Below are 26,847 nucleotides of genomic sequence, written 5' to 3' on the forward strand. Positions count from 1 at the left end.
ATGTGTGAGAATGAGAAAAAGTAAGTGAGATAAAGATGAAAAACTATAAATCAGCAAAATATAAAGCCACTAGCTTTGGACCATGAATCAGATGGTGTGGGCTCTAATTTCTTCCCTGTCATTGGTGAATCATGTTTCTCATCTAAACCTCAGCTTTATTTTCCTCATTTATAAAGTGGAAGGATCAAGCTTTATTATTTCTAAAGCATCATGTTAGACTGCTACTCAGATAGCTCCCAATGATCTTCATCTCCTGACAGCCATGCCCTTGCATAATCTCCTTTCTTTGAGGGTAGACTGGACCCTGTGACTTATTTCTAATGAATAGCTGATGTTAAAAGTGATTGGATGTCACTTTCCAGAGTAGGCTACAAAAAAGACTGTGGCTTCATTCTTGCCAGTCCTCTCCCACTCTCTCCTCTCTGAGCTCTTGCTCTGAGGGAAACCAGCTACCATATTGTGAGTAGTTCCATGGTGAGCCCCATATGACAAGGAATTAATGTTTCTGGCCAACAGTAGCAAAAAAAAAAAAAAAAAAAAAAAAAAAAACAACAGCAAAAAACCTGAATCATGACTGTGACCACAGAAATGAGCACAGAGGTAGATTCTCCCCAAGTCAAGCCTTGAGATGACTGTTTCCCTTGCCAACACCTTGATTATAGCCCGGTGAGAGACTTTGAACAGAAGCCATTGCTAAGATAGCCCATGCCCAGATTCCTGAACCATAGAAGCTAGGATATAATAAATGCCAAGTGCTGAGGTAATTTGTTACACAACAATAGATAACTAATACAGACATGCTTTTAGTTTAAATTCCGCAATACTAAATGACTACTTGTCTTTTATAGAAGAAACATGCAAACAAACAAAAAACCACATCTTTGAGTCATTGTGGCCTGGGCTGCGACTGAGATAGGAGGAAGCAGAGAGGAGATCCAAGTACAGTGCGTGACTGCACGGTTCGTGCTTTCTTCCAGCAGGTTGGACACCAAGAATTGACCCTACCTCGACAGGCACATTAGATATGACCAAAGATGGGCCATGACTTTTTAGTTTATAAACTCAAACTGTTCAAAAAACTAAACATCTAAATATATCTTCACTGGACCCTAATGATTTTCCATCTCTGTCTTCTAACATATTTGGATTTCCACATGGGTTAACATTACCCAAATGCCTGCCAACACATTGTTATGTGTCATCCATGATTACACTTTAAAGAGTTTTTGATGTGGATAAATGGTGTGTGAAGCATCAGACTCCCTCCTACACAACATTCTTAATAGGCTGTACGTTCAAGGAGGTACTAAAGAAGGTGAAGTGAAAGCTCTCACTTACTGTATCACCAGCCTCATTCATTTTGTTTCTTCCATTTTATAACTTGAGTCACATTGGAATCACATTATGAGCAATTTCTGTGTGCTCAGGATAGGTTTAATTAGCACAGACTTCACTGCCTGTCATTTCCTCGCACCTTAATGTCAGTAAATCTGTATTTTTATCTGAAGGATTTGTTCATCATTTGCCAAAATAGCAGCTAACTCTCTGTCAAGCTGCAGCTCATTTTACTGGAGTGAAAACTGAACAAAGAACTGCTACGATTTCTGAGGTGTAATTTCTTAAGCATTTTGTCTTGTGATTGATTTTTAAAATATAGTAATTTTAAAGACATGGTTGGAAGAAACAGCTCTGATCTCTGATATGCTTAAATTCCCCTGATTGATGTGAAAGAATAAAATAAAAGCAAGACACAGGTTTTCTTCAGTCAGTCCAAGAAAAATGAAAAGCATGTTTTTATATCTATTTATGTATGTCTACTTTTAAACTAAAATGGGCTTTGCTTTAATTTTTTTATTGATTACTTAGCTCTGGATATGATATGATAATGAAGGTAGGTGATTTTATAACCCCAGACAATTTAAAACAACGTGTATAATTACCTCTCTCAGCCAAGAAAAGCCTACATTCTTCTTTGCCCTGACATGGACATATCCTAGCAGCTACTAAGCAGCCCACATAGGAGAACAGAACAGAAGTGGCAATGAGTACTATTGACAAGTGACACATAATAAAGAGACCTTTGTGGACAAATATGTATTTCTCTCACTGTCAAAGTCTGTTTGTGCTGCTGCCACCCTATACAGATATTGCCTTATTTTTCTAGAACACTATGTTGTTCAGGAAATACTGAATGTAGTTCTTGTTTCATCATAATCAGTGTGGACACAGAAGGGAACGAGGGGATAAGTCTTCTACTTTATCCCAAGAATCTAAACCTAGCTGGTCCCTAGGCTTTAGAGAATTAGGTTCAGGAATTAAATTACAAGCAAATGAATGGCTGTCTGTACAATTAAGAGACCTTGATGTCTTGGATAACAGAAGTGTTGAATATGGAGATGGCTTTTCTCTGTAATCTTTTGATGAGGAAGGACCCTGAACTAATAGATGGGAACAGGTGTTTTCCTGCAACAACCAAAGGTGGCTCGATAATTGTTTCTTCTCCTGCTCTAGACATAAAGAGGGTGGAATTTAGAGACACTTCCTTTTACACTACCACATGCTTTCCTCTGATACAGTCACAAAAAATGTCAGAGTAAAATCACAATGCTCACAGGACTCCAGTAAAGCAAATATTACCTTTACAAGCAATTCTAGGCTGCTGGGAAGCTATAATTTCATAAACCTGTCTTTGCCTGCCTCCAACAACTATCAAATTAGTAGTGACTGACTTAAGTGCCTTCTGGTTTAATTCTCTTACCTCTAGCCATGCGACCACAGTGGGCCCATCCCACTGGGCAAAAGGTAATCCCTTTCTCCGAGCTTCTTCAAGAAGTTCATGCCTGAAGTATATAGCAAAGATTATTAGTGAGGTAATATGGAAAATAGGGCTATGATTATTTTTGATGACAATCTTTTAAAAATAATCAATTATCCTTTACATACTTAATATGAGAAAATATAGAACAGAATTCCTTCTTCCTTTGAGTAATGTGTACAAATCATCCATTGATTTTATTAGGAGTGAAACATTAACATCTAAAAATAATTTTCCCCAACATTTACTCACTGAAATTAGAACATTAAGTGCTAATGGACTAAGAAAACTGAATTATATTATCAGCAAATATTTTATCCCTTTAACAAGAGAATGGCCTGCATTTTCATATTCAAGCATATGTAATGGGATATAAAAGTGACTTCTCCTATCTGCCCTGCTCTTTTCCTCTTACTATCTCAGTGGTGGTGAAAATGCTTGTATATAGAAGCAGAAGATAAATTTGGTCATTTTAGCCCCTTTCTAGTGAGGTGATGGATTTTAGTATGTCCTATAGGTCCAGGAGTCTATCTTAGAAGTTAGTTCATTGTTTAGACTATAAAACCACTTCTCATTTGAAGATAACTCCAAGATAGAATGATTTTTAACACTAGAAAGCAATGTAGGGTGTGAAATTCAACAATACAATTATTTTCATTTATAATCATGACTGTTTTAATGAAAGCAAATTACTTCAGTAGCAATAAATGGTTGTTTTGGATAACAAAAGATATAAAGAGCCCTGACAAATGAAAATATAATTTTATTGTTCCTAATACTGAGTCTTTAGAACTGCTATCCACTTATAAAACCAATTTGAGATCATTCATTACTGGGATAGCAGATATGTGTTTTCATTGAAACTCAAACTGCTATATACTTGGTCAGGACTATATTGAAAAATATATTTTCTGTACCTTGATCTTACATACAAATGATAAAAACATGGTATAATAATTGCTTTATTTTGAATGTGTATATTTCATGCTTAGGAATATATCTTGAACATTATATATGAACTCCAAATGAAGCATGTGATTATTTCATACTATTAATTAATTAGTTATTCATTGTGGTAGACTACATTAATACATTGAGATATATAATCAGAAATGACTTTCAACACAGTTTTCTGTGTTTGCAAGATGCTACCAAAAATGCATCAAAAACAGGAAGCAAGGGGGCAAAATAAAAATTGAAGTTATGGTGGCTGAAGAAACACATAAATCAACTGCTGTTTCATTTGAGGGATAGCATCAGTGAGTTCCGCATGTAAGTTATTCAGCACCTGGGAATGGGGACAGCGACAAGGTGCCTTAAATCCAAAGTGAGAAGTAGAGGCGCTTCCTCACCTGGCTTTCTCTACTGTCACCCATTCCCTAAGGCTTCCCAGTGATATTTCTTCACTGGAAACAAGTTTCGAATAGCTTAGTCTCACTGTGACAGATATATTTATAGAAATGTATTGAATGATGAAAAAATAAATTATCAGGTACTTATTAGACATCTATTGTGAGCTGGGACTTGGGCTTGGTGTGGAAAATAGACACAGATCCAGGTTCTCAGGAGATCCCTTGTTAGATAGACAAAACACATGAAACTTCCAAAAATACAATACAATACAATACACAAACAGCTGCTAAAACTGGGGGATGCACATCCTGAGTGTGAGATTTTGGAAAAAGTGGTTAGTAGAAATAAAAACAATTGCTGAACCCTTTGTGGCCACCAAGCTGGCTTTGAAGGGCAGGTAGGAAAGAGATGGGGATGGTGATCCAAGCAGGATAGGCAGTAATGGAGGAGGTATAGAGCTAGGACTTAACGCCATGGAATATGTAGAAGGAAATTTAGAGCAGGCCTTCACAGAGCCAAAGGCGATGGTAAGAGTTGAAATATTAAATCCAATAGGGAAAGGGACACTTCCAGTTATGTAATAACTGAGTGGCATTAATGGGAAGAAACAAATATACATTTATAATTGGATTTTGCTTCATTTAGTGAAAAAGCAAGTAAATATGCACTAAGAACCTAAGAAACACATAGCATTTTCACAAGTGAATTATATGAGTTGTACAAAAGCCATTTTTAAACATTAGAATACTTTAACTTTGAAACTTCTGATTAGTTCCTTAATAAAAATTGCACCAGAAAAGCCAGCGTGATCCTGTTAAAACCTAAGTGTGATCATGTAACTACTCTGCTCATAACTCTCCAATCACGTCCTGTCTTGCTGAGAATAAAAACCAAAGCAGCTGTTAGGATCCACCCTACCCTCCGCATCTCTATGATTCAATTCCCATCTTCCCCAGCAACACTAGCCTCCTGCTCTTCCTTGAAAACAGTGAGGCCTCTTCTCTGCCTCAGGACCTTTGCACCTCATGTTTCCTCTACCTGAAATGCTCTTTTCCTCTATCTCCACATGGCTCACTACCTCATCTACTTTTTATTAACTATTGAAAGAATGGCCTTGAAGAACATTCCTGATTCCTAAATTATATTTCCAGATTTCCCTATTAGCTGTCTTCTCTCTAGCTGAATTGGATACTCATTCTTTATTTACACTTCATTTCCTCTGGTCTACCACCTTCCTTTCCATTGGGAATGGCCTTCCTCAATTCTTAGCATCCAAACCTTCTCTATCCCTTGAATGTTACCACCCATATTATGTATAAGACTCTGTTAGGCAGTTCACTGTATGTAAACAAGCCTTATTTCCTTTACATTATAATCTCCTGACGGCATGAGTGATGTCTCACTGGATTTTGTATTTCCCATCGTGCTAAGTATATAGTGAGTAACTTTATCTAAAATTTTGAATAAATGAAAGACAAAATCAGCAACAATCTAACAACGTACTGAGCAATGTCTTACAGAAAGTATTTAGTTGGCATGAGTTTATTTGCATTTTGAGGTGCTCTTTCTCCCCGAATTTTATGGGAAATTTGCACAGTAGAGCAGCTTGAATACTCCCTCCTAAGGGGGGGAAAAAGGAATCTTCTTCTACAATTACTTCCCTTTGTTATGCCATAATCTTTTTTTTTTTTTGAGAAAATATTTGATTGATTCTATCATTCTTCACTTACTTTGGTTACCCAACAGATAAAAGACTCAACACTATCATGATTTTAAGAGTATATTAAATTATTGATTATATAATCCTTCCCAGAAATAGCTATCCTTTTGGCAACTATATTAGAGCAGCAAAACTTAAATTTGTTAGTATTTGTTGTATTTGCAACTCTGAGAAATGAAATCCATTAGTTACTCAAAAAAGTCACAATGGGGAGCAGTATGTCTCCTCCCCACATTCTTACCAGTGTGGGTGGTTCATTGCTGTTAGTGAAAAGAGACTTCATTCTCAGACCAATTAGCCTAGGATGCTGTTTTGGGACTGCCAATTTGTGATATGTCTGTCTAAATACCATATAGCGCTGTTCCCTCTGTCACTCAGAATGGCCATTTCACTCACCTTCCATTCAACACCTGTCAATTTTCCCCTTCATACTTTCCTAATGCATCTTCCTTTACTTTCTATTTTCACTGCCACTAAACTTTTTTCTCAACCTTTAATTGGTCCATCTCTCCAGGTTTCTTACACTGCCAACCAAAAAAAAAAAAAAAAAATCTGTTGGGAAGATAGAATTCATGGCAGAGCAGGTGAGAGAGTGGCTCCTAAAGTCAAATTGCTTGGTCGTGATTCCTTTGCGTCTCCTTTTTAGCTGTGTATCCATAGACAATCACTTTATCTTGCTGTGCTTCAGGTTCCTCGTGTGTAAAATGAAGCTGGTAACAGTATTCTCCTTGTGGGGTTTTATAAGAAAATATGGGCAATGTGATTATAACTGTGCCCCGCACAAAGGAGACAGTTAATAAATGTGAACTTTTACTATCAATAATCATAGCACTGTCCTCTAAAACCCTTTCAAGGGTTCCTCAAATGTCTTAAGAATCATCCTCAACCTGCATTACAAAGATTTTTCAGTATGGCATTGATTTACCTATCTAATTATCTTCCCTTACTTCTAACTGGAATTGAAAATATACTTCCATAAATAGTTTGTGTATTATTTAATACAAATTTCACCTTTGCAAATACCATTTTCCAAAGCTGGTAAGTTTTATTCCTTATTTTTCAACTATCAAAATCTTACTGTTTGCTTTAATTCTGACTACCCTTTTATAGGAAATATTTTGTGATCATCCTAGTCCTCAATGATTCTTTTCTCCTTTAAAATCTGGAAGCCTATACTGTCAGCATCACTCATAGAAATCAGTAGTTAGCACCATGTAACTGAGGCCTCATCTTCTACCCAAGACAGTAAAGTCCTAGAGATTTTACCCAGAGTTTGCTCTTCTACCATACCATGCAATTTTTCTTTGAGTGTTCTAGCCAAGAATATCTTTCGAATTATTGCTTACTGTAATCCAAAGTCTCACAATGTTGACAACCACCTAGGACCCTTGATTATAGAGTGGTTATTAAGGATTCTGTTTTTGTTAACCTCCAATTGCCTATTGCGTCTTAAAAAGGAATAAGAATTCTGCATATCAGTTACCCAGGTTATCTACCAGAGATAAAATGCCATTTCTAACATGCAGAAATATATTTTGCAAACTGATTGAGTATTGCCAAAGCTTTTGTCCAAACTCTCATCATTTGTAGTTAATGGCGATGAGCTGTCACAGTCACTCTGTCTCTTGTTTGACACCTTCTCATTTCCCATCTTCTACCCAACCTCCAGTGAGACTTTCCTCACAAATCTTTTTGCAAGATTTCCCTGCTTAAAAGCCTCCCCATTATCTTCAAAATAAAGGTCAAATATCTCCTAAAAATATCCTTAGTGATCAGGCTCCCATCTGTCTCCCGGAATCTTCTGGTCAATCAACACTGAAATATTTGCCATTCCTCAAATATCTCATTCTATTTTCTCCCTCCATTACTTTCTATACGCCTTTTTCTTCTGCCAGGAACAATTTTTTTTGGCATTATAATCATAACAACTCAAACTTATCCTTCAGACATAATTCATGCTTTATTCTTCCGATAAAGCTTCCAAGACATCTCCCCGGCAGAATTAATTTTCTCTTCTGTGCAAACACTACAATCATATATACCCTGGTTATTCATTTAAAATTTAAAATTTCATTTAAATATAATTAAATGAATTGTATTACAATTTAATACAGTAAGTGCTATAATGGAGATTTATCTCATATGCTCTTTTGTTCATCTGAACCACTTCATATTCTTATGACAAATAATATAGAGGTTTGAAAGAGTAAAGTTTCCAGATGTAGCAAAATTAGGCCTTAGATTCCACAAAATAATAGCTAATGTGTATTTATCACTTACTGTGTGTGAAGCACTATCCTAAGTTCTTTATACGCCTTAACTCATTTAATCTTCACAATAATCCAGTAAGATACATATTGATACATATTAGCAGGTGATGACACTGAAGAATAGAGGTCACTTGGAGTCATAGAGCCATAGAGTGGCAGAGCCAGAATTTGAACTCCCAAAACTGGGCCACAGAGTCAGCTCTCTTAACTCTCAGACTACATTTTAGCTAACTAACCTCTCGGAAATTTTTCATAACTGAAAAAGGAGGATAATTTCCTCATTGTGAGTATAAAATAAAATGATAGTCTCCCATCTTTCTTTCTTTTCCTATAATTCATTTGCTTTTAGAAGTGACGTACATTTATTTGACTTGCTGGTTAATACATAAGGTCTTAACCCTCTTACTGTCACACATTTCAATCCTCAGCATTGAGAGAACAAAGGAGGCATGGCTTTTCTTTTCTTGTTACTCTCTACTAATATCAGGTTCTACATCTTGGCCAGAGGAAGGTTAGCCTAGTTTATATAATTGAGATGGAAAAGTTGAATTTGTTGCATTTTGTTTCAGTTCAATTGATTTTGTGCAATTGCCATACAAAGTAATTCTCTGGTTGAAAAATTTATCTTTAGGGATGACTGATTTACTATGGCACGTGACAAGTACTTAGTTATTGATAAAACGAGAAGAAATAAATATGTGGCTTGATAAGAATGAGGAATAAAATATAAGTCAAATAATGTGACAATTTAATATACTTCTTAACATTATAGCAAAGAGAATAAATCTTCCTTACACAATACTAGCAGGAAATGTACATAGAAATATTCATGCTATTATTAATTGTAAAATGTATCTTGTTCCATTAAAATTCAACATTCAAGAGGGTAAATTGGATGCAATCTCCTCAAATTTAAACTAAGCAATGTGCTCATTATAACTCCACCATTCAGGAACTCGTACTTGTTGATAAATTCTGTGAAAATCAAAATTACATATTTGAAAGACTAGTCAAAATTCTGGTCAGCAAATGTGAACAAAGTGTGGTGCCACCCAGTTTTTTTGTTAACATCTGCAAGCTGAAAATTTATTTCTTAGTTAACATAATTATTCTAAAGAGAAATATGTCACAAATCCCAATCAGCTGCTTCAGAACATTGATTAGCTAAATATATGTATTTAGCTTCATAAAATTAAGACTTTCAAATTCAACATTAAGGTTGTCTTGATTTGAAAGCACAGCATACTGTGATTCAGTGACTGTGCAAATGCAAGTGTGTGTCTATGTGTATCCTATTACTGCATATTTTCACATGCAGTGAAAATGCATAAAAATCCATGACACATCTAAGTAGTGTTTTATTTAGATTCCAGTAACACATGCTAGGTTGTTTATATTTAAAACAATTTGATTGCATTAAAACAAAAATTCATTCATATTTAAACCTTGTTTTTTTTAAGCTGCTCTGAAATATAGGGCATAGTCTCAGGAAGGAAATTTAATTTATATGTGAATTTGAGCTAGGATTAACATAATTTCCTTTCTTACTTTATTTTGAATTTAATAGTTTTCAAAACCATTAAAAAGGTATAAACACACACACACACAAACACATACATACAAATGTGATTGAGCAATTCAATTACTCACGTTGTTACTGAAAACTGGAGGGGCTTGTATTACTTTCTGTTAAACAATTTCACTTTTGCAAGACACTGTAATCTATACTCTCCAGTCAATTCCTGATAGTAATTGGGGACTTACTGGAGAACAATGGTGATTTTTCAGGTTATGTGGATACCATTTAGACTGGATTGCTTTAGTTCTTTATCTAATATTCAGTCCTCTTTTATTTAGTTTGAAAGCTCATAATTTTCATGCTTCTGAGATTATACATATTTTCTTATACTCTTGTGGGGGCAGGAGGTTGATAGTATTAATAATATTAGTGAATTTGGAGACTATGTCAGTCATCCACAGGTATGTAGCAAACAAGTGAAGAAGATGGGACTTAACCTCTGTCTTCTGATTTCTAATTCTGTGTTCTTTGCTCCCCAAATCTTTCCAAGTCATCTTCACTATGTTTGGATTATCTTCCCCTGACATTATAGCCTCCTAAGCTCTCTTTTAGTAATTGTACTAGGGAAATGATTTTGAGGTCCTAAAACATTTAAATTCCTGGAGCATGTATAAGATAAGAAATTGAGTTTTAGAATGAATGAAATTTATCAGTTTCTTAAAGTCCATTAATGAGAATGCAGAATTTATTCATTGTTTTTCAATATTTCATTCAATAACATAAGGGTAAATTAAGTTTTATTCCTTAGAATTATTTTCCTTGTAAAACTTAAAAATCATTAGAAAACAGAAGACTAAATTTAAATGATGAAATAAAAACTATGCTTTATAATCCAATGTCCAGAATATTTAGTATTTTAAAATAGTAAGAGTTAACTACATTCATTTGGTCAACACTGTTGACACAATACTTTAACCACAGCTTGCCTTGTATTTTTAAAAACATCTTACTAGATAGTTCCTTAATATAATAAATTATCCTCAGTGAAGTATTGTTAAATAATCTTGGCAATGGAAACTATACCTTAAAATTGGAATAGTAAAAATAATATAAACATACTAATAAGCAATTTAATATCATAAAATATACAACCTTATACTGGTATATAAAATATTTATATAGCCAACTAATAACACATTCCATTGCTTCCTGGATAATTGCATCTCACTGGAGTCATTTTATTTATGAAAAAGAAAAGTTGCTATAAATTTCAAAGCAATACCTCCCCCTCAACCCAAAGTGTTTTAATGAGCTAGCCATTTTATCAATGTAAATATTTTGTAGATATTGTGCATATTTTGTTTTACTTTTTTACTTTGAAGCCCAATTTGTTTTAGGAATAAATACTCTAATTTTAGCTCAAAGAGCATAATTTAGCATTTAAAATTGTTATCTGAGTAATACTGATTTGTAAAGCTTTAAAAATCAAAAGTAGTACAGGAAACAATGGAAACACCACACATTCAATCAAAACTAAGGATTACTTTGGACTCTCTGATGGGATAAGTGAATAAGTTCTGATGAGAAGACCCAGCACTTAACCCTTGCCAGATAAGTGCAGTTCTAGCAGTCGACAAAAAAGTTTTTCTCTTGAATAAAGTGCTTGTGGAAAATCACAAGCACTAGGGAACGGACAGGCAGATTCAGACATGCAGCACAATCAGTAGTACCCAAGTGGCCTGAAAGTATTAGCTGAGTCTCACTGAGTGCCACGTCAACCCCTAAGGAATGACGTGAAAACAAGGGGAAATGAAGTCCAGAATCTCTTTTGACAAGTGTCTAATAGAACCAACGAAACTGAAGTGCCTGAAAGGCCAACATAATTAATTTGAATGTGAACATTTCTCTGAACCAATGATTCCATTTACTGTGTGGAAATGAATACACTTCATGATTTTCACTTCAGGTCAGAGGCAGTGCAGCTTGTGTTATAACTGAAAAGAGAAATACTAAAGATCAAAAAAAAAAAAAAGAAAGAAAGAAAAAAGAGGATGGTGCTGAAAATAAACACGTTCAGCAGCCATTGTGATTCAACTTACCCAGATGTGCTTTTCATGAGATGGAGAAGGACGGATGGAAAAGAAAAGCACACAAATGTTAATGGATACATTTCAATCCAAAGAAAGCCATGGAATAAAACAAAAGCATTATTTCAGATGTGAGAAAGCTCAGATAGGAGAAAGACATGGTGCCTTTTTAAAAAAATTTCACCATGGCACACATACTCACTGCGTCCAAAAGCATAGTCAGGCTGAGGGCAGTTCTAATAGTTGACCAATAAGTCTGTGTCTTGAGTTTGAGCCACTCTGAAACATGCATGGCCACATTTTCCCAGCCTCTAGTACATTCCAGGAAGAAATTAAGGCACCTTGGTAAAGAACGTTCTTTACCTTAGGCCACTTCCGTGTTATTTTACAAATAGAAACAATACTTATTAAATGGCACTCAGATTTTCTTATAGCCTTATAACCCTCCTGCTAGGGCTCCGTAAAAGGAACAGCAGAGCCCTGCAGAGGCAGCAACTTGAAGTGGAGAAAGTACTAGTTTGAGGGTCAGAAAACCTGGATTCTAGTTCTCATAAACTATTTGGTCAAAATTACTAGCAGGTTCTGATCTTCAATTTCTTCAACATAATCCCTGGCAAGAAGAAATTTGTAAAGTCTGTTCTAGGTTCATAATTTATTATTCTAACACACACTACAATATTAATAATAATTTTCATAAATATGAATGTGCCAGTAATCAGAACATGAGAAAGTGTAAAAGAATTCTATTACTCTTCTCCCCTTGCCACATTACTTCCTCCTCTATTTGAACTGGCAAAATAAATGTTAAGTTTGTGCAAATTGTATTTTTATTGATGGAAACATTAATTTGAACAGGCGTTTATAAATGTTGATTTTAAGAAAAAAACCACATTGTTTCACCAATATTACAGATGTCATCACAAAAACATGGAATCAGATGTAGCTTTATAAGTACCCACTTGCTTCCTGGATGTAGTAGAGGCATTGAAAAAACATGGAAGTTAAATAATTCGACAAAAATTTTATGGGAATATTGTTTTTAAATTTCTATACAAGCATAATAATTATTAGAAAAACAAAACTGTTATTAAAACAACTAATAAAACATATTCAATGTAACAAAATATGAAGCAGAAATTCCTATTTCAGAAATTAGGCAAGTTAGAGTGTATTTTTTTATTGCACAATTATTATAAAGAAAAGATTGAGATGTAATGGAACACCCTGCACGTGCCTCCTCTAAAGGCATTCATTCAGAGAAACTGTGTTATTTTTTATTAAATTGGCACTCTGGAAAGATGCAGATTTTTTGGCCTTAACTCCAGAACAGCTGTGACAAGCTCTTTAAATTTTCATATAAACAACAACATAAATGTTCATAAAAATTGGCATCACAATGTTCTAAGAAATTTAAGGCATATTTTTCACATTATACATGCAACAGAAATAAAATTAAAAGCAAAATAGATCATTTTTAGCTTTTTAAAATGATTTTCTTATCAACATACCTGTGAACTCTATGATGAGCTCTGAATAAAAGGGCAATTTCTGAGGTTTCCAGGAAAATTGCCAAAAGCTTTTGGGACCAGTTATTACCATAGGCAAAATAATCTTTCTTAACCTACCAGCTGTTTGGGAATCATTTTTCTATAAAACAATTTGATTAAATTTGCACACAGCAAAATATTAGCATTCCTCAGATTTTCAGTCTAAGTTTTTTAAAATAAATACTTAAACCAACAAAAATGCCATAAAATATAAAATGTAAGAGAAATTATAAAAATAAACAGGAAGAACAAATTTAAAAGATATTGCTCAAAAAGCATATCTCAACGTTCTAATAACTTTTGTATTATCAGTTTGTATAAGTTGTCTGTTTTCTTGTAGTTTTTATGAACTTTCTTATCTACCATGGTCAACAAATGTAAGAGCAATATTGAGCAGCTATTTCACTTTAGAATATTAAGAATGTCAGCTCATGACTTTCAAACAAATATGTTCTTCAAAGGACAAAAATCTATAGTCACAAATGACTCAGATTTTGTGGTAATATACTATAAACTTCATATAGGAAGTAATATCTATGTTTGTAGAGAACGTTTTTTTTTTTTCCTGGACAAAGTATTTAATTTTTCTTCTTTAGAAACAAATACATTCTTTTCTACAGATATTAATTTATAGTAACATAACCTCATTATTCTTTTTCTCTCCATTCCAAAGTGTCAAGGCTATGATAATAGATTCTGTCAGGAATAAATGCTCTTCAGTTAAAGACCACTGTAAATAAGAATCAAACAAGTTTTAATCGACATGGAAAAGAACAGGTTTTGTTACCATGTAATGAATAAAATCAAATCCAACTATTGGCATAATGTTTTCCTTGGGAACATCAGCATACATCCAGACATGAAAAGAAGAAATTACCAGGTAGTATCCGTCTTATAGCTTAAAATGAAGGCCTTAAGCTTTTCAGTTGTTTCCCTTTATTCTGCCAGATCTCCTGCCAAATGAACAGACCTTCTCCTGTTTATAAAGTAGTCAATTTTGGATTTAAAACTTCAAATGAGAAACAATTCACTAAATGAGCTTCCTATGTAGAATATAATTGCCTCCTGCTTTTTAAGGTTCAAGTTGGTGACTAAAAAATATTTTTAAATCAAATATTAACACCATGTTGAGTGCTGAGTGGGTGGTAACTGAATAAAAAGGTGAAATAAAGAAAGGATTTCTTTTAATAGGTGAAACTTGAGAATTCTGTTGGGGAAAAAATACGATGAGAGCAGAAGTTGAAAAATATAAGAGCAAGGAGATATCAGCACAAAATGACTAAGGAAATGAGAAGGCATGATCTTGAGTAAAAACAGAGTAGTTTAGTTTTTTGTAATAAGACAGGATGGACAAGTGTTAGAGTGTTTTGGGCATCAAATAATTCAGGGCACTTGGATGGTTTCTTTCTTCTCCATCCAAAGATGAATATAAGCTCATCAGCAGAAGATACAGGTTTGAGGGCAGTGGAGGGCTCTAACAAGAGTTGTAGAGAGTAGAAATAACACTGGTGAGAGAAATATATTAGGATTACTGGGCAGTGCTGAATTTCTGAATGAAATCAGTTTAAATTTACCTGCTGTAATTTTTGCCATCAATGCAGATATGCCCAAGTGTACACATGGAGAAAGAAAATTCACTGGTGACTGTGGTTATAACATGTAGATGTGACCTAATAAAAGTGGAGTAAAGAAATTTAGGAGTTTTTGAATGTGTTGAAATTACCGACATAGAATCTAAGCTAAATAAGGAAGAGAGGGCAGAAAGGATAGTGGTTAAAACAAAGATGATAACGGGAAAAGTCAATAATGCATGCTAAAGGAAGAGAAGACTGTGGTTAGAAAGGTATGAGATGTTTTGGTTAGTAAATTTGGAAGAAGAATGATTTAGAGTGATGACACGATTTAGAATATGACTATGGGAGTGTCTGACTTGGGGTAAAGGATGACATTGGAAGTGATGAAGCCATAAAACTAAAAGGTTAGTTTGTGAATGAGTGATCTATGCGGGTATAATAGGGTGATGACAGGAATTGCTGAAAATTTCTGCTTAAAGACAGATGATGGGATATATATATATATATATACATATATATATATATATATATATATAGAAATAAATAGCCAAGCACATTTTTAGTGATCCTTATAAATGAAAGAAAATGGTTCCAAGTTTTAAGTGTGGTTCATCATCACACTACAAATAATTTTCTTTAAATTAATATTGATTTCTAATAACTAAAGTACTTGAGACTCCTTAAAAGTGGTTAAGAAATCTTTATTCCTCTAAGAATTTGGTTATTCATTTGCCTAGCAAACCTAACACAGTCAAGCCCCAAATTAAAAATTTGATTACATAGAATTTGAACTAAAGACATTTAATTTTATGTTTGTGTGTCTGTGTGCACAAAATATACATACTACACACACACATACATATATACTTCTTTAAATTAAAAAGTCTTTGTATCAGACTTTTTCTTTTTTTTTCTGTAAAATCCTAGTAAGGTGATATAGATAATTACTGCCCTTCTTAGAAATGTGGAAACAAGGAGAAGAAATTGGCTTCACAAAAGGCTAATTTGAAGTAATTATGGGAAGAAACTGTATCTTCAAAGACCTTATGGAAAATACTACACAGAGCTTATATAAGATTCTATATTCTTGAGAACAAATGTGTAGAATTCTTCTAGATTAAGATGCCAGCATTATATTTAAATACATCTTAATTAGTGATTTTTTTCTTTTAAGAAGAAACTTAACTATTCTTGCTATTAGTAAAACTTGTAAGTTTTACTGAAATTAATAATTTAGATTGATTCAAACACCTATTTAAATTTCTTATATGGCTTATTTATTAATGAACATTACTACTGTTGTGTCAGAACTTGGAATATTATGTATAACTAATTATATCAGGAAAAGGCAATTTTATAACACAGCTGTATCTTATGTTTTGAAATTACCTATCCACTTCCACCCTGACCCACTCTTTAAAAAGATGTTTGACTTAAATATACTTGTGCTCATTTTGAAGGATAGGGTACGAGTAGATAAGAAACTAATTACTCTATAGGGGAAAAAATATGCTACTCTATAAAGAGAGCGAGGGATTCTTTATTTACTCCCTATACAGATCATTGAAAATTACACACGGTATTCAAGGTCTAGTTGAGAATGGACTACATACTCTAAATCATGGGCCCTACTCTGAGATCCTAAATAATTCACTGGAAAACTGTGCTCTGGAGGTCTACATTTTTGTATACATTTTGTATACCACAGTGCCTGGAAATCTATGCTTCCTCATGTATCGAAGGAAATAGCAATTTCTACTGCAAAGGATTTGTGAAAAATAAAACAGATAATGTATATATAATGCATAGAACTGTGCCTTGTCTAGCACATTGCCACTGATCAATATGATTATTATACACGTATTACACATAAAATTGATACCATTATCATTGCTACACAAAAGATGAGGAAAATGGAACGTAAGGAGATACAAGTAATCATAAACATGAAATCGATACTAGGTATATTAAGACCATGAAGTGCAAGATGGAAAGTAGAGAGAGATAAAGCTGATGAGATAAATGGGAACCAGATAATAAAGGGATTTATGGGCGATAGAAAGGCACTTGAAATTTATCCTAGGGCTGCTGGAAAATGATTGAGGGGTTTTAGGCAGGTTCAGAAATAAGATTTAGATAGCTCTCTTTAGCTAAAGCATGAAGAATAAATTACAGGAAGGCAAGACTAGAAGTAGAGACTGCTGTAGTATAATGGCTTGAGCTGGAAAGAAGAAAATCAACATATTTGAGAGATTTTAAAAAAACATGTAACTGACTGGACTTGGTGATAGTATATGGCTGTGTATAGAGGAAGAATTAGGAGAAGGAGAAACAGGGCAAAGAGGAAGCCCAGGTTTCAGGTTCGATCACTGGGGTAAAAATCACTGCCCTAATTCCTATTCCATTTTTTTCAGGGTTTCTTCATTCCAGTTCTTTCCATACCCAGCTTCTATTCATGCATTCAATTATTCAAAAAATGTATTTTGAATACTTACAACATGCCAGGGTCAGTGTGTCAAAATTCAAAGATTCTCCTGAGTCCAATTCTCTTCTGAATTAGACAGAGAATCCTAGAATCTCAGGGCAGAGACAATTTAAAGAGCGTGAAGTACAATCTCTCAGCTGGAAGTTGAATTCCCCAGATAGTAGTCCTGTCATGTATATATCCTTGGCAGGTCTACATTGGACATGAACATGAGGAACAACTTCCTTTCCAGGTGGTCAGATCTCTCTTCCCACATCTGTGATTGCTAATAGTTCTCACTTAGGATTAGCTTAAATTTATCTGTAATAAGTTCTGACGTTTTGCCCAATGTTTTATCAGGAGGCCACAAACAATATGTTTGATTGTTCTTTCTCTTGGCAGTCACATTCCACATATTTCTAATATTTCTAATATCATATTATTCTGTCTCTTTGTTCTCCACACTGCACATATTTCTAATTATTTCTAACAGTCCTTGAAGATATAGCTTTGTGTCATCTCACTATTCTGGTCATGTTCCTCTAAATGTGTGCTGGTTTTAATCCATCCATTTCAAGTATATTTCCCAGAACTGAATAAAATAGCCAGCTACGATCTGGTCAGTATATAAAATCTCACCTTATTAACACTTTTATGGATATTAAAAACATTACATTCTTTGTCAGGCATTGGTCATTTTACTACCTTGCAGAAACTTATTTCTTAGGAGCTTCAGTTAAATTTCATATGTGTTTTACAGATGTATACATAATATACACATATATATATTGTGTGTATATACATATATATTCACCCATGTACACAATTAATAAGTATAGTACTGAAATTGGCTGCAGGATTATATAAATGCTCCTATTAAATTTCACCTTGTTAGATTTGCATGTCTTTGTAAAGGACTTCCTTAAACAAAATTCTTTATTTAAAAGCTCAACTATGCTTTCTAGCTTCATACTTTGACAAAATCAGATGTCCTGTTTAAATCATTTGTGAAGAGGCTGGGTATGCCACCTTCTGTTTTGCTCAGTCATCATCAATTCATTTGTTAAACCCCTGTGGTTATTTGTCTTTAGCTTGGAGAATATCTTTAAATAAGAACATTAGGTTGCATTTATGCTTGTGGCCCTTGTCTCATTCTCTTCAAAGACCAAGAAATTAAAGAAGTGATCGTGAAGTATGAAATACTTAAGTGCAATCATTTGTTTTCTTGTCTGTCTCTCTACAAGCTCTTTGAAGAATAGAACTACAATTCAAATATCAGTAGTTTAAAATCAATTCTTGGGACATAACAGATACTAAGCAAATGGGTGAAAAATTATCATTTTCATGTTTCATTAATTCAGGATTTACTTCAATCAAGATAAATGAAATGGATTTATTTTAAAAAGGAGGTTATTCTCCTAGTATATGTAACTACCTTGAGTTTAATTTCCATTTACTAATTCTTATTTTAATCTTTTCAGGTCAAAAATATTTCTCCTGGGTATAAATTATGGAGACAGCATAGGATTTCTCCTCTACTTACACCGTAATGTATTAACATTGCACTGTTGGCTAAAACAGTGCAATTAACTAAATAGCAACCCTATTCTTTCCATGTTCTTTTTCTTCCTCCAAATAGATCAAATAAATATAAATATAAATTTAAAAAGATCATTTTTGGATTTTTTAGCTTTATTTTTCCTAAGGAATTACAGCGCATTTTGGCCTTTTGCCTTTGTATATTATTATTATTTAGGTTCAGGGAATTCTTACAATTGTCCTTGGTTGAAGCTAGGCAGGACTATGCATGATCAGTTGGCAAAGCAAAAATAACTCCGTTTTATCACAAGTAGAGAAGGCATGCTTCTGGGGTTCCAAGTAAAAACATTTTCCCAAAGAAATATTGAGAGCACTGGGGTTAGGTTCTAAAATATTCTACTTTATTATATTCCTTGTGTTAGTTGCCCAGGGGTGTTCCCCAGTAGCTGTATCTATACTAAATGAATTTTTAACTAGAAAAAATTGATCCAATACAAATATCTGTTTCACACTAGGCCAATCAGATGATTTCACCTAAGAACTTCAATTTTGGAATGGGATGAAGGAGAATATATGTGTTCTTGATGACACTCTGGAGAAATGTTTCATGACCTTTTATTGTTAAAATTATTTCTGGAATCTATGAGATGATCTAATATCCTACAAGTGAATCCTTCTTTTTGCTTTATCTACCCAGAGACAGTTCCTACAGTATGCCTACAAAATAGATTTTCGCAGGGAAGCACAGATGTTTACTTTCAATGTGTACAGAATACTTAGATGGGAAAATGTATTCAGAGCTTCTAACACGTCTTGCAAATTAACTTTTGAAATACAACTCATTTATAAGTTTAACTTGGCATATATGCACTTAATAAATATGTATTAAGTGAAAGAATGTTTGTGATACTTTTAAATGTGAATATTTTTCATGACATTTATCTCTCTTAGAGATATACATACCCTGAACCTTCCAAATGCCAAAGATTAAAAGTGCAGAGTCTCAAAACACATTAAAGATTATGCACTGAAGGAGACCCTTAGGATTGTGACAGAAATAAATTAACTAAATCTATAGAGTTTCACTTTTATGTCTTTGAAGTTCTAACATAAAGATTTATTGGTAGTGATTAACTGTGACTGCCATGCTCCAAGGATAAAATTGCTTCTCTGAAGAGGATGCTGCTGATAGCTGAGTTGGGATGTTAATTTCATTTTAATGATATTGAAAAATTAATTCAAATATGAAATCCATGTTCATTTAGCAGTGTTATCTATTCAGGACACATAGAAAATTCTACTATAGGCCGGGCGTGGTGGCTCACGCCTGTAATCCTAGCACTCTGGGAGGCCGAGGCGGGTGGATCGCTCGAGGTCAGGAGTTCAAGACCAGCCTGAGCAATAAGCGAGACCTCGTCTCTACTAAAAATAGAAAGAAATTATCTGGCCAACTAAAATATATATAGAAAAAAAAAAAATTAGCCGGGCATGGTGGCGCATGCCTGTAGTCCCAGCTACTCGGGAGGCTGAGGCAGTAGGATTGCTTAAGCCCAGGCGTTTGAGGTTGCTGTGAGCTAGGCTGACGCCACGGCACTCACTCTAGCCTGGGCAACAAAGCGACACTCTGTCTCAAAAAAAAAAAAAAAAAAAAAAGAAAAGAAAATTCTACTATATAGTAATATATTATCTATACTGTAACAGTTGAAAATGATAAATTTGTCAGTGTATTAATATTTGTATGATATCTTTCAATTTAAGTTACAAGATACAGAAGATTTCAGCATGTATATATGTTTTACTAAAAAATTATAGAGTGTTAAAAAGACAGGAGAAAAACATTACCAGATAAACAATTAAGCTAAAGATTTCATCATTTATATTTCTGGAGGTAAATAACCATTCAATGAATATTTTATCAATTTTGATATGTTCATTGTGTATTCAGGACTGTCTTGAGAGCTATACAGATGAATTGCTGTTGAAACAGACAGCCTCATCTTTAATCCTAGAAATCTCTGTAAAAATAGGCTTCTTGGAATCAAAGTTGAGTCTAGAAATGTGAATCCTTTAGGGTAACACATGTTAGTTCATTCTAACAAGTCTTCAGACTGAAAGTATACGGTAAAAAAAAATGAAACACAAAAAAATTTTGAATGGACTCATTATGGCATTTCTGAACCCCAAAGATAAAAAAAAAAATCTTAAAACTTTCCGAAATAGAGAGGAAAAAGAAATCCTACATGTTACTACATGTTATATACAAAGGAATAACAATCACTGTATATTAGATGTAAATAGAAACAAGAAGAGAAATAATTTCAAAGTGCTGAGGGAAAATTATTTTAAACCAATAGTTCCATGCTTTGGGCATTTATCAACTAATTTTAGGTTTAAAATATGTTTTCTGGTCGCTAATGACTCAGTGAGTTTGCCACTTACCCTATCATCACATTTCTAGAGATAGGAAAAACTGGAAGGTAAATATATTCCAGAGGGAAAAAAGTAAGAAATCTAATGAGATATTAATAAAAATACTATTAACACTGATGTGTCAAAAATTCTTCTTCAGGCAAGAATTGTAATGATATAAAATTTTATTTCTTTTCTTATGAGTTTATAGCTCTTAATTCTATAGTAACATATTATATCAAATTATAACAGTGTAAATGCTATTTTTCAAGAGATGTGGGGCTTATACCTGCACATCTTGAAAATCTGTGACTACCTAACTCTTCCTGCCTCTGGCAAATTTATTTGCAGGTTCAGGGTTTTTTTTTTCCCAAATACCTAAGCCATGTTTAACTAGCTTTCTTGGCATTAAGGCTGACATTTAGATTTCTAATTGCCTGACTCCTTTGTAAACAAATAAATTCTAAACTTAGGCAAGGAAGAGAGCAGAGAGGTTCTATTTATTGGGACTCAAATACTCAAATATAGACTCTAAGTAAAATTTGGGGAGTTGAACCTCATTTGAAAATGAAGTTTTTGTTGGTCCAGCCCATGTAGGATTTTGGTCTTTCAGTAACTTCTATTATTCCATGCAGGGCTTTTTAAATTGTTTATTTCTGTGGTTAGCTTTAATTGGCCATCCTGGGCAAGTAGCTTTTAGGTCTTAGCTTAAAACATAGGCTGGAGGGCCAAGAATGGGAAATAATGTTCTTAAAGATAAGTATGGCAGGTATGAAAGAAAAGAGGTGAAATTCTCAGATCTAGTTGCTCTTAACATGAGTATCAGAAAAGGGGAAGATGTTTATTTTTGTTAAATAAGAAAAGGTGCCTGGAGTCCAGTGAAATCAAACAGAAGATGATGAATAAAATCTCAGAAAATCATGGCACCCCCAGAGGGAGCCCAGATTGAGAAAACTATGAAGAAATACAATAATAACATGGAAACTTTCGTTGAGAATAAGTGATTCAACTTTTAAAGATTAGGAGAGCTATACCAGGAGGGTATAGAAAAACTGGTTAAAGTTTAAGGGGAAGAGCAAAGAAATCAATGTGAAGTATTCAGAGAATTACTAGATGAGTTTTAGTTTGATACAGTTGCTGTAGGTATTGACTGTACTCTATATAAACTTACTGGAGAAACATGGAATTGATGCTTTAAAGGAAACTAAAGCAAAGATGCAGCATAGTGAAGGCAAATCAGGTAGAACAATAACAGATTGACATTAGGCCTTTGTTAGATGTGGTTCTGACGAAAGAACAGCTCCTGTGTGTTAATGTCCCCCAAGGTAAAGATGGGCAGGATTTTCTTGACTAGTGAGTGCTTTGCAGATCCAGTATTGTTGATTTCCTATTTATCCTCATGAGACAATAGTTAGAAATATAAGCAAAACAAATGACTACCCCAGGAAGCAAAGAAAACATAGAATTAAGGTAGGGGCACAGATCCTATAAGCTGTTCCAACCTATGTATGTTAAGTTTGTTGGATGATAAATATATCTCAATTTAGACCTTTGTTTGGGACTGCCAACATTACAAATTTCTGAACTTTGCAAGAATTTGGAATTTCTCAAATGAAGCTCTCTGAAAGTATCTCCCCCATATGGCTTTTTAAAAATGTACCATAATTAACTTCTCTAGAGATTTCTCCCAATTAAATTTAAAGTCATAGACTGTCAATTCTAAATTGCTGCTATACTAGCAAAATTGAAAATAAGATTTTCTCTAGCTGTGCTTATTCCCACAGAGACTAATAAATCTCTGCTGTGCACTTTGGGATAGTAAACATAAGTCTAAGTTAAACACTATGTCCTAGAAATATCATTTTGCTGAGTCAGTGGATAGAATGTAGAAACAACTGATAGGAAACCACAGTAATTACAACTTTGCATGTACAACGTATAGTATTCAATATTTTGAAAGAGGCTGCTCCATTTTTGGTTTTTGTTTTTTTAAATAAAATGTACTTAAAACTTTTTAATATTGAAAGAAGACTGGTAAACATGAAATTTGAACACAGAAGAGTGTAATTCATTGAAGTGCACTAAAGAGTATATGGTATCTCTTAAAAAAAGAAAATTGGTATTGTTTAAAAGAAATTTTAAAACACTTGAGAAAATTCAAGAACAAGCTGACAATGTTTAAAGATAATTACCAGCAACATAAAATTTGATATAAATAAATTGTGAAACCATGCAATTTAAAAGTAATTTATCTTGTCTATCTAATAAAATTCATTGCATGAAGACACTCTGATGAGAGTGTCATGCAAATCCTGAAAAAATGTTAGCAATTATTCATAAAAGTGTCATGAACCCTGGTTGCATATTTATGCTCAAAGGGTTCTTGCTATGGGATAACTAATAATATGAGAAACACTTTTGTACTTTCATTAATGAACTCTGACTTGTTTTGTTGGATCCATTTGAACTCAAATACTATTATTCTCTAGGAAATAATTGTACTGGAAAATGTTAGTCATTATTATCCTATAAGGTATTCTTAATATTCTTCCTAATATTAAATAAAAGATTCCATTTAATACATTTTACAAGTATATCTTGCCAAAATATTGCAAAATAAAACATAAAGTCAAGCATGGTCAGATGTCAAACTAAGTACAGAACTAAAATCTGTTTTTCACTGTGAGGGTACTTAGAAGTTGAGAAATAATTCTTTAAAATTAATATCAAATCAATCCAACTGTATAAAGATAATAATAGCTTATCTTTAAAAATATTATTTTAAATCATTGTGTAATTGGAATGTTTAAATTTAGTAGCTGTTAAAAAGTATATTTAACTTTGTCCCAGAAACAACTAATGAACTATGTGGTGTTCTGCCTCAATTACCAGCCTTATATACAATTGCAAAAGCCGATCAGATTGCCATTCTTTGTAAATATTTCTTTGTAGAAGAAATGAGAATTAAGTTTTAAGGGAAACAAACCATATCCATTAGCCAGGTTGGGTTTTGATTATTCATATTTCTTTAGAGTTGAAATAGACAAAACAAATTTTTAAATAATTTATCAAAGGAGAATATTTTTAGAAGAATGTTTTTTCAATAAATAGTCACAAAATTGAACACAGAATACCTTGATAGAGACAAACAAAATCAAGATATTTCAAACAGATTATGATAATATTTAAATATATTTTTGAGTGATGAGTAACTAAAGAAAAAATATTTATTATTGAATATGACTGAGCATCTAATTGTATTCAAGAGATAATATTCTCAAGGTCATTTTTCTGGACAGTATTTCTACTGAATTTGGATATATATGTAATTTTAATAACTAACAAACTAATGAACAATTAGATCGGTGAGCTGTTCTGCAACAAAATGTACTTATTTCATTTTTAGTAAACATCTGCAAAGCAAGTGAGAAGGCAAAAACGAAGTAAATTGATTAGCCTGTGTACTATAACCATAAGAGCATATCTGTTACAAAATGATGACTAGAGCAATGAATATTCTTTCATAGGAAAGAAGGAAAACGTGAATATCATGAACACAATGTAATACCTATTTGAGAGGGAAGAAAAAGAATAACCAACCAATAGATTCTCAAATAAAGAGAAGTATTTTGCTTTTAAAGAACATGTTCTAAGGGTGCTATTTTGTCAATGAAAATGTTACTATGTATTTTTAAAATATGTTATTTATGTACCTACTTGCTTTCCAACAGCTGCTTAGACTCAAAATTTGCCAATTTTGCAAGTCATTTAAATGTCCCGTATTATATGTGAATGAAAGGATACACTATCAGTTTCCTGACAGATGCAAAACAATCTGTTGAGAGTCTAAAATAAACTTATATTCAATCAGTCAGGGAAATGTTTCTCCTTTACTCCATTTTAAAGAGTAGATACTTATAATTGTCATGAGAAGAAATACAAGGTTAGATGGTATACTCTCTCATTTTTTTATCATTCCAATTCAGTACTGATTTTAACATCAAATAAGGGATTACATTTTTTTGAGGCTACATTTAAGTATTTTAAATATACTTGAGTTTTTAAGTAAATGCTTAGATTACTTAGAACAAACTTTTTGTTTCTACTACAGGCTGAAGATTTTTTATACACTTTCAAACTCATTATTAACCAGGAAACATGAGCACTAACTACGTTGTTTTAGGTAATGCCAGGAAAATACTGGCCTCAGTATAATTGTTTTGCTTCCAACTGTGCTCTTTTTAATTCCCTACAAACAGTGATAAATAATAAATACAAGTTAGAAAAGAAGGGGAAAAAAAAATCTCCAAACCTACTTTTTCTTCAGTCTTCTGTCCTTCTCAGCTTGAGTTCCCAGTTTGCCCAACCCCAGGGACTCCTGAGCTGCAGCTTCAGTCTCCATAAAGCCTCCTGTGAAGAAGTCACTATTCAGATTATGTTGCATATGACAATTCTGAAAGTAGCTTCTTAAAATTTTGAGTGACCATTTAATATCAAATTTGCTTTTACTGTCCTTATATTTCTAACCCAACATGCCTAAAATTGCATGAGTATAAACTGAGAAAACAAAAAGGGAAAAGTACCTGTTGGGATACCATTCAGTTGTATCTAGTGGCAACATAATAAATGCAGCCTGTACACTGGAGAACACTTGAAAATACAGTGCCCAAGCCTCAACTCCATTTTCCTACTTTTCTCATGGAAAATAAGAGTGAATATCTATGTGATATGTGAGATTTATATGCTCAACACTTGAACAATTTGTAATATCTCATGTATAATGGGATAAATTATAGCCCATTGAGTAGAAACCTAGGTGTATGTTTTCTATTCCATAGAAATAGAGAGCATTTGCTGACTTCTAAGACCTCTTCACATCCTGCTCCTGGAACCTTGTTCTGCTCAACTGGCTGACTCCTGTGTTCTTCACTATAAACCTCACTTCCAGACCTTGATGTGTGTTCTGGGAAGGTTCTTGTTTTGTTTTTTAAACTTTATAATAATTCCTGAAAAACCTCCTATATCTTTCTTTCAAAAACACTCATTAAAATAGTTTTTACCCAACAAATCACAAATTACTTGCTTTACTGTCAGTATTAATTGGTTTTGGAATATAGAATATGTATACCTTATATAAACTTGGAAAAATATGATGTAGATCAAACACATTTCACAATGCAATTATTTCATTCAGGATTCCTAAACACATAATTAACTCATAAATTATCTATTGTAATTGCAAAATGAGGACTTAACCCTGTGTTCTGCTTTTTCTTTGGTATTTACTATATGTAAAAAATATAAAGTCAATCTATCTATCTATCTATATATATATAAAATGAAAGGAATTTAAACTCTAAGTTCAAGATTAGATAGAATATTTAAGCTAATACAAACTTTTACAAAGACTACATACAAAAAAATTCACCAGTTTATCAATAAATAAGACTATTGAAGACAACTTTTACTCTTTTCCCATTATAACAGACATTTTCTTACTTAACATCTGCAGGATGTGACCAAGGTATGGTTGGTTTCTCTTTAGCAGAA

General features: G+C 33.3%; 1 protein-coding gene across 10 annotated transcripts in view; it reads right to left on the bottom strand.

Annotated features, from left to right (window-relative positions):
- Positions 1-26,847, bottom strand: part of PPFIA2 (PTPRF interacting protein alpha 2) — a 432,283-nt gene that overhangs the window by 34,959 nt on the left and 370,477 nt on the right. For 8 of the 10 annotated variants that reach the window (XM_069491029.1, XM_069491031.1, XM_069491032.1 and 5 more), the window contains 2 exons: positions 25,614-25,707; positions 2,759-2,840 (listed from right to left, as the gene is read on the bottom strand). In XM_069491029.1, coding sequence (XP_069347130.1) covers positions 2,759-2,840; positions 25,614-25,707 — 176 coding nt within the window. Of the gene's footprint in view, positions 1-2,758; positions 2,841-11,776; positions 11,786-25,613; positions 25,708-26,847 lie in introns of all 10 variants that reach the window. The other 2 variants (XM_069491033.1, XM_069491034.1) reach the window with 1 other exon arrangement.

Source organism: Eulemur rufifrons, chromosome 16, assembly GCF_041146395.1.
Source record: "Eulemur rufifrons isolate Redbay chromosome 16, OSU_ERuf_1, whole genome shotgun sequence".
Taxonomy (NCBI): Eukaryota; Metazoa; Chordata; class Mammalia; order Primates; family Lemuridae; genus Eulemur; species Eulemur rufifrons.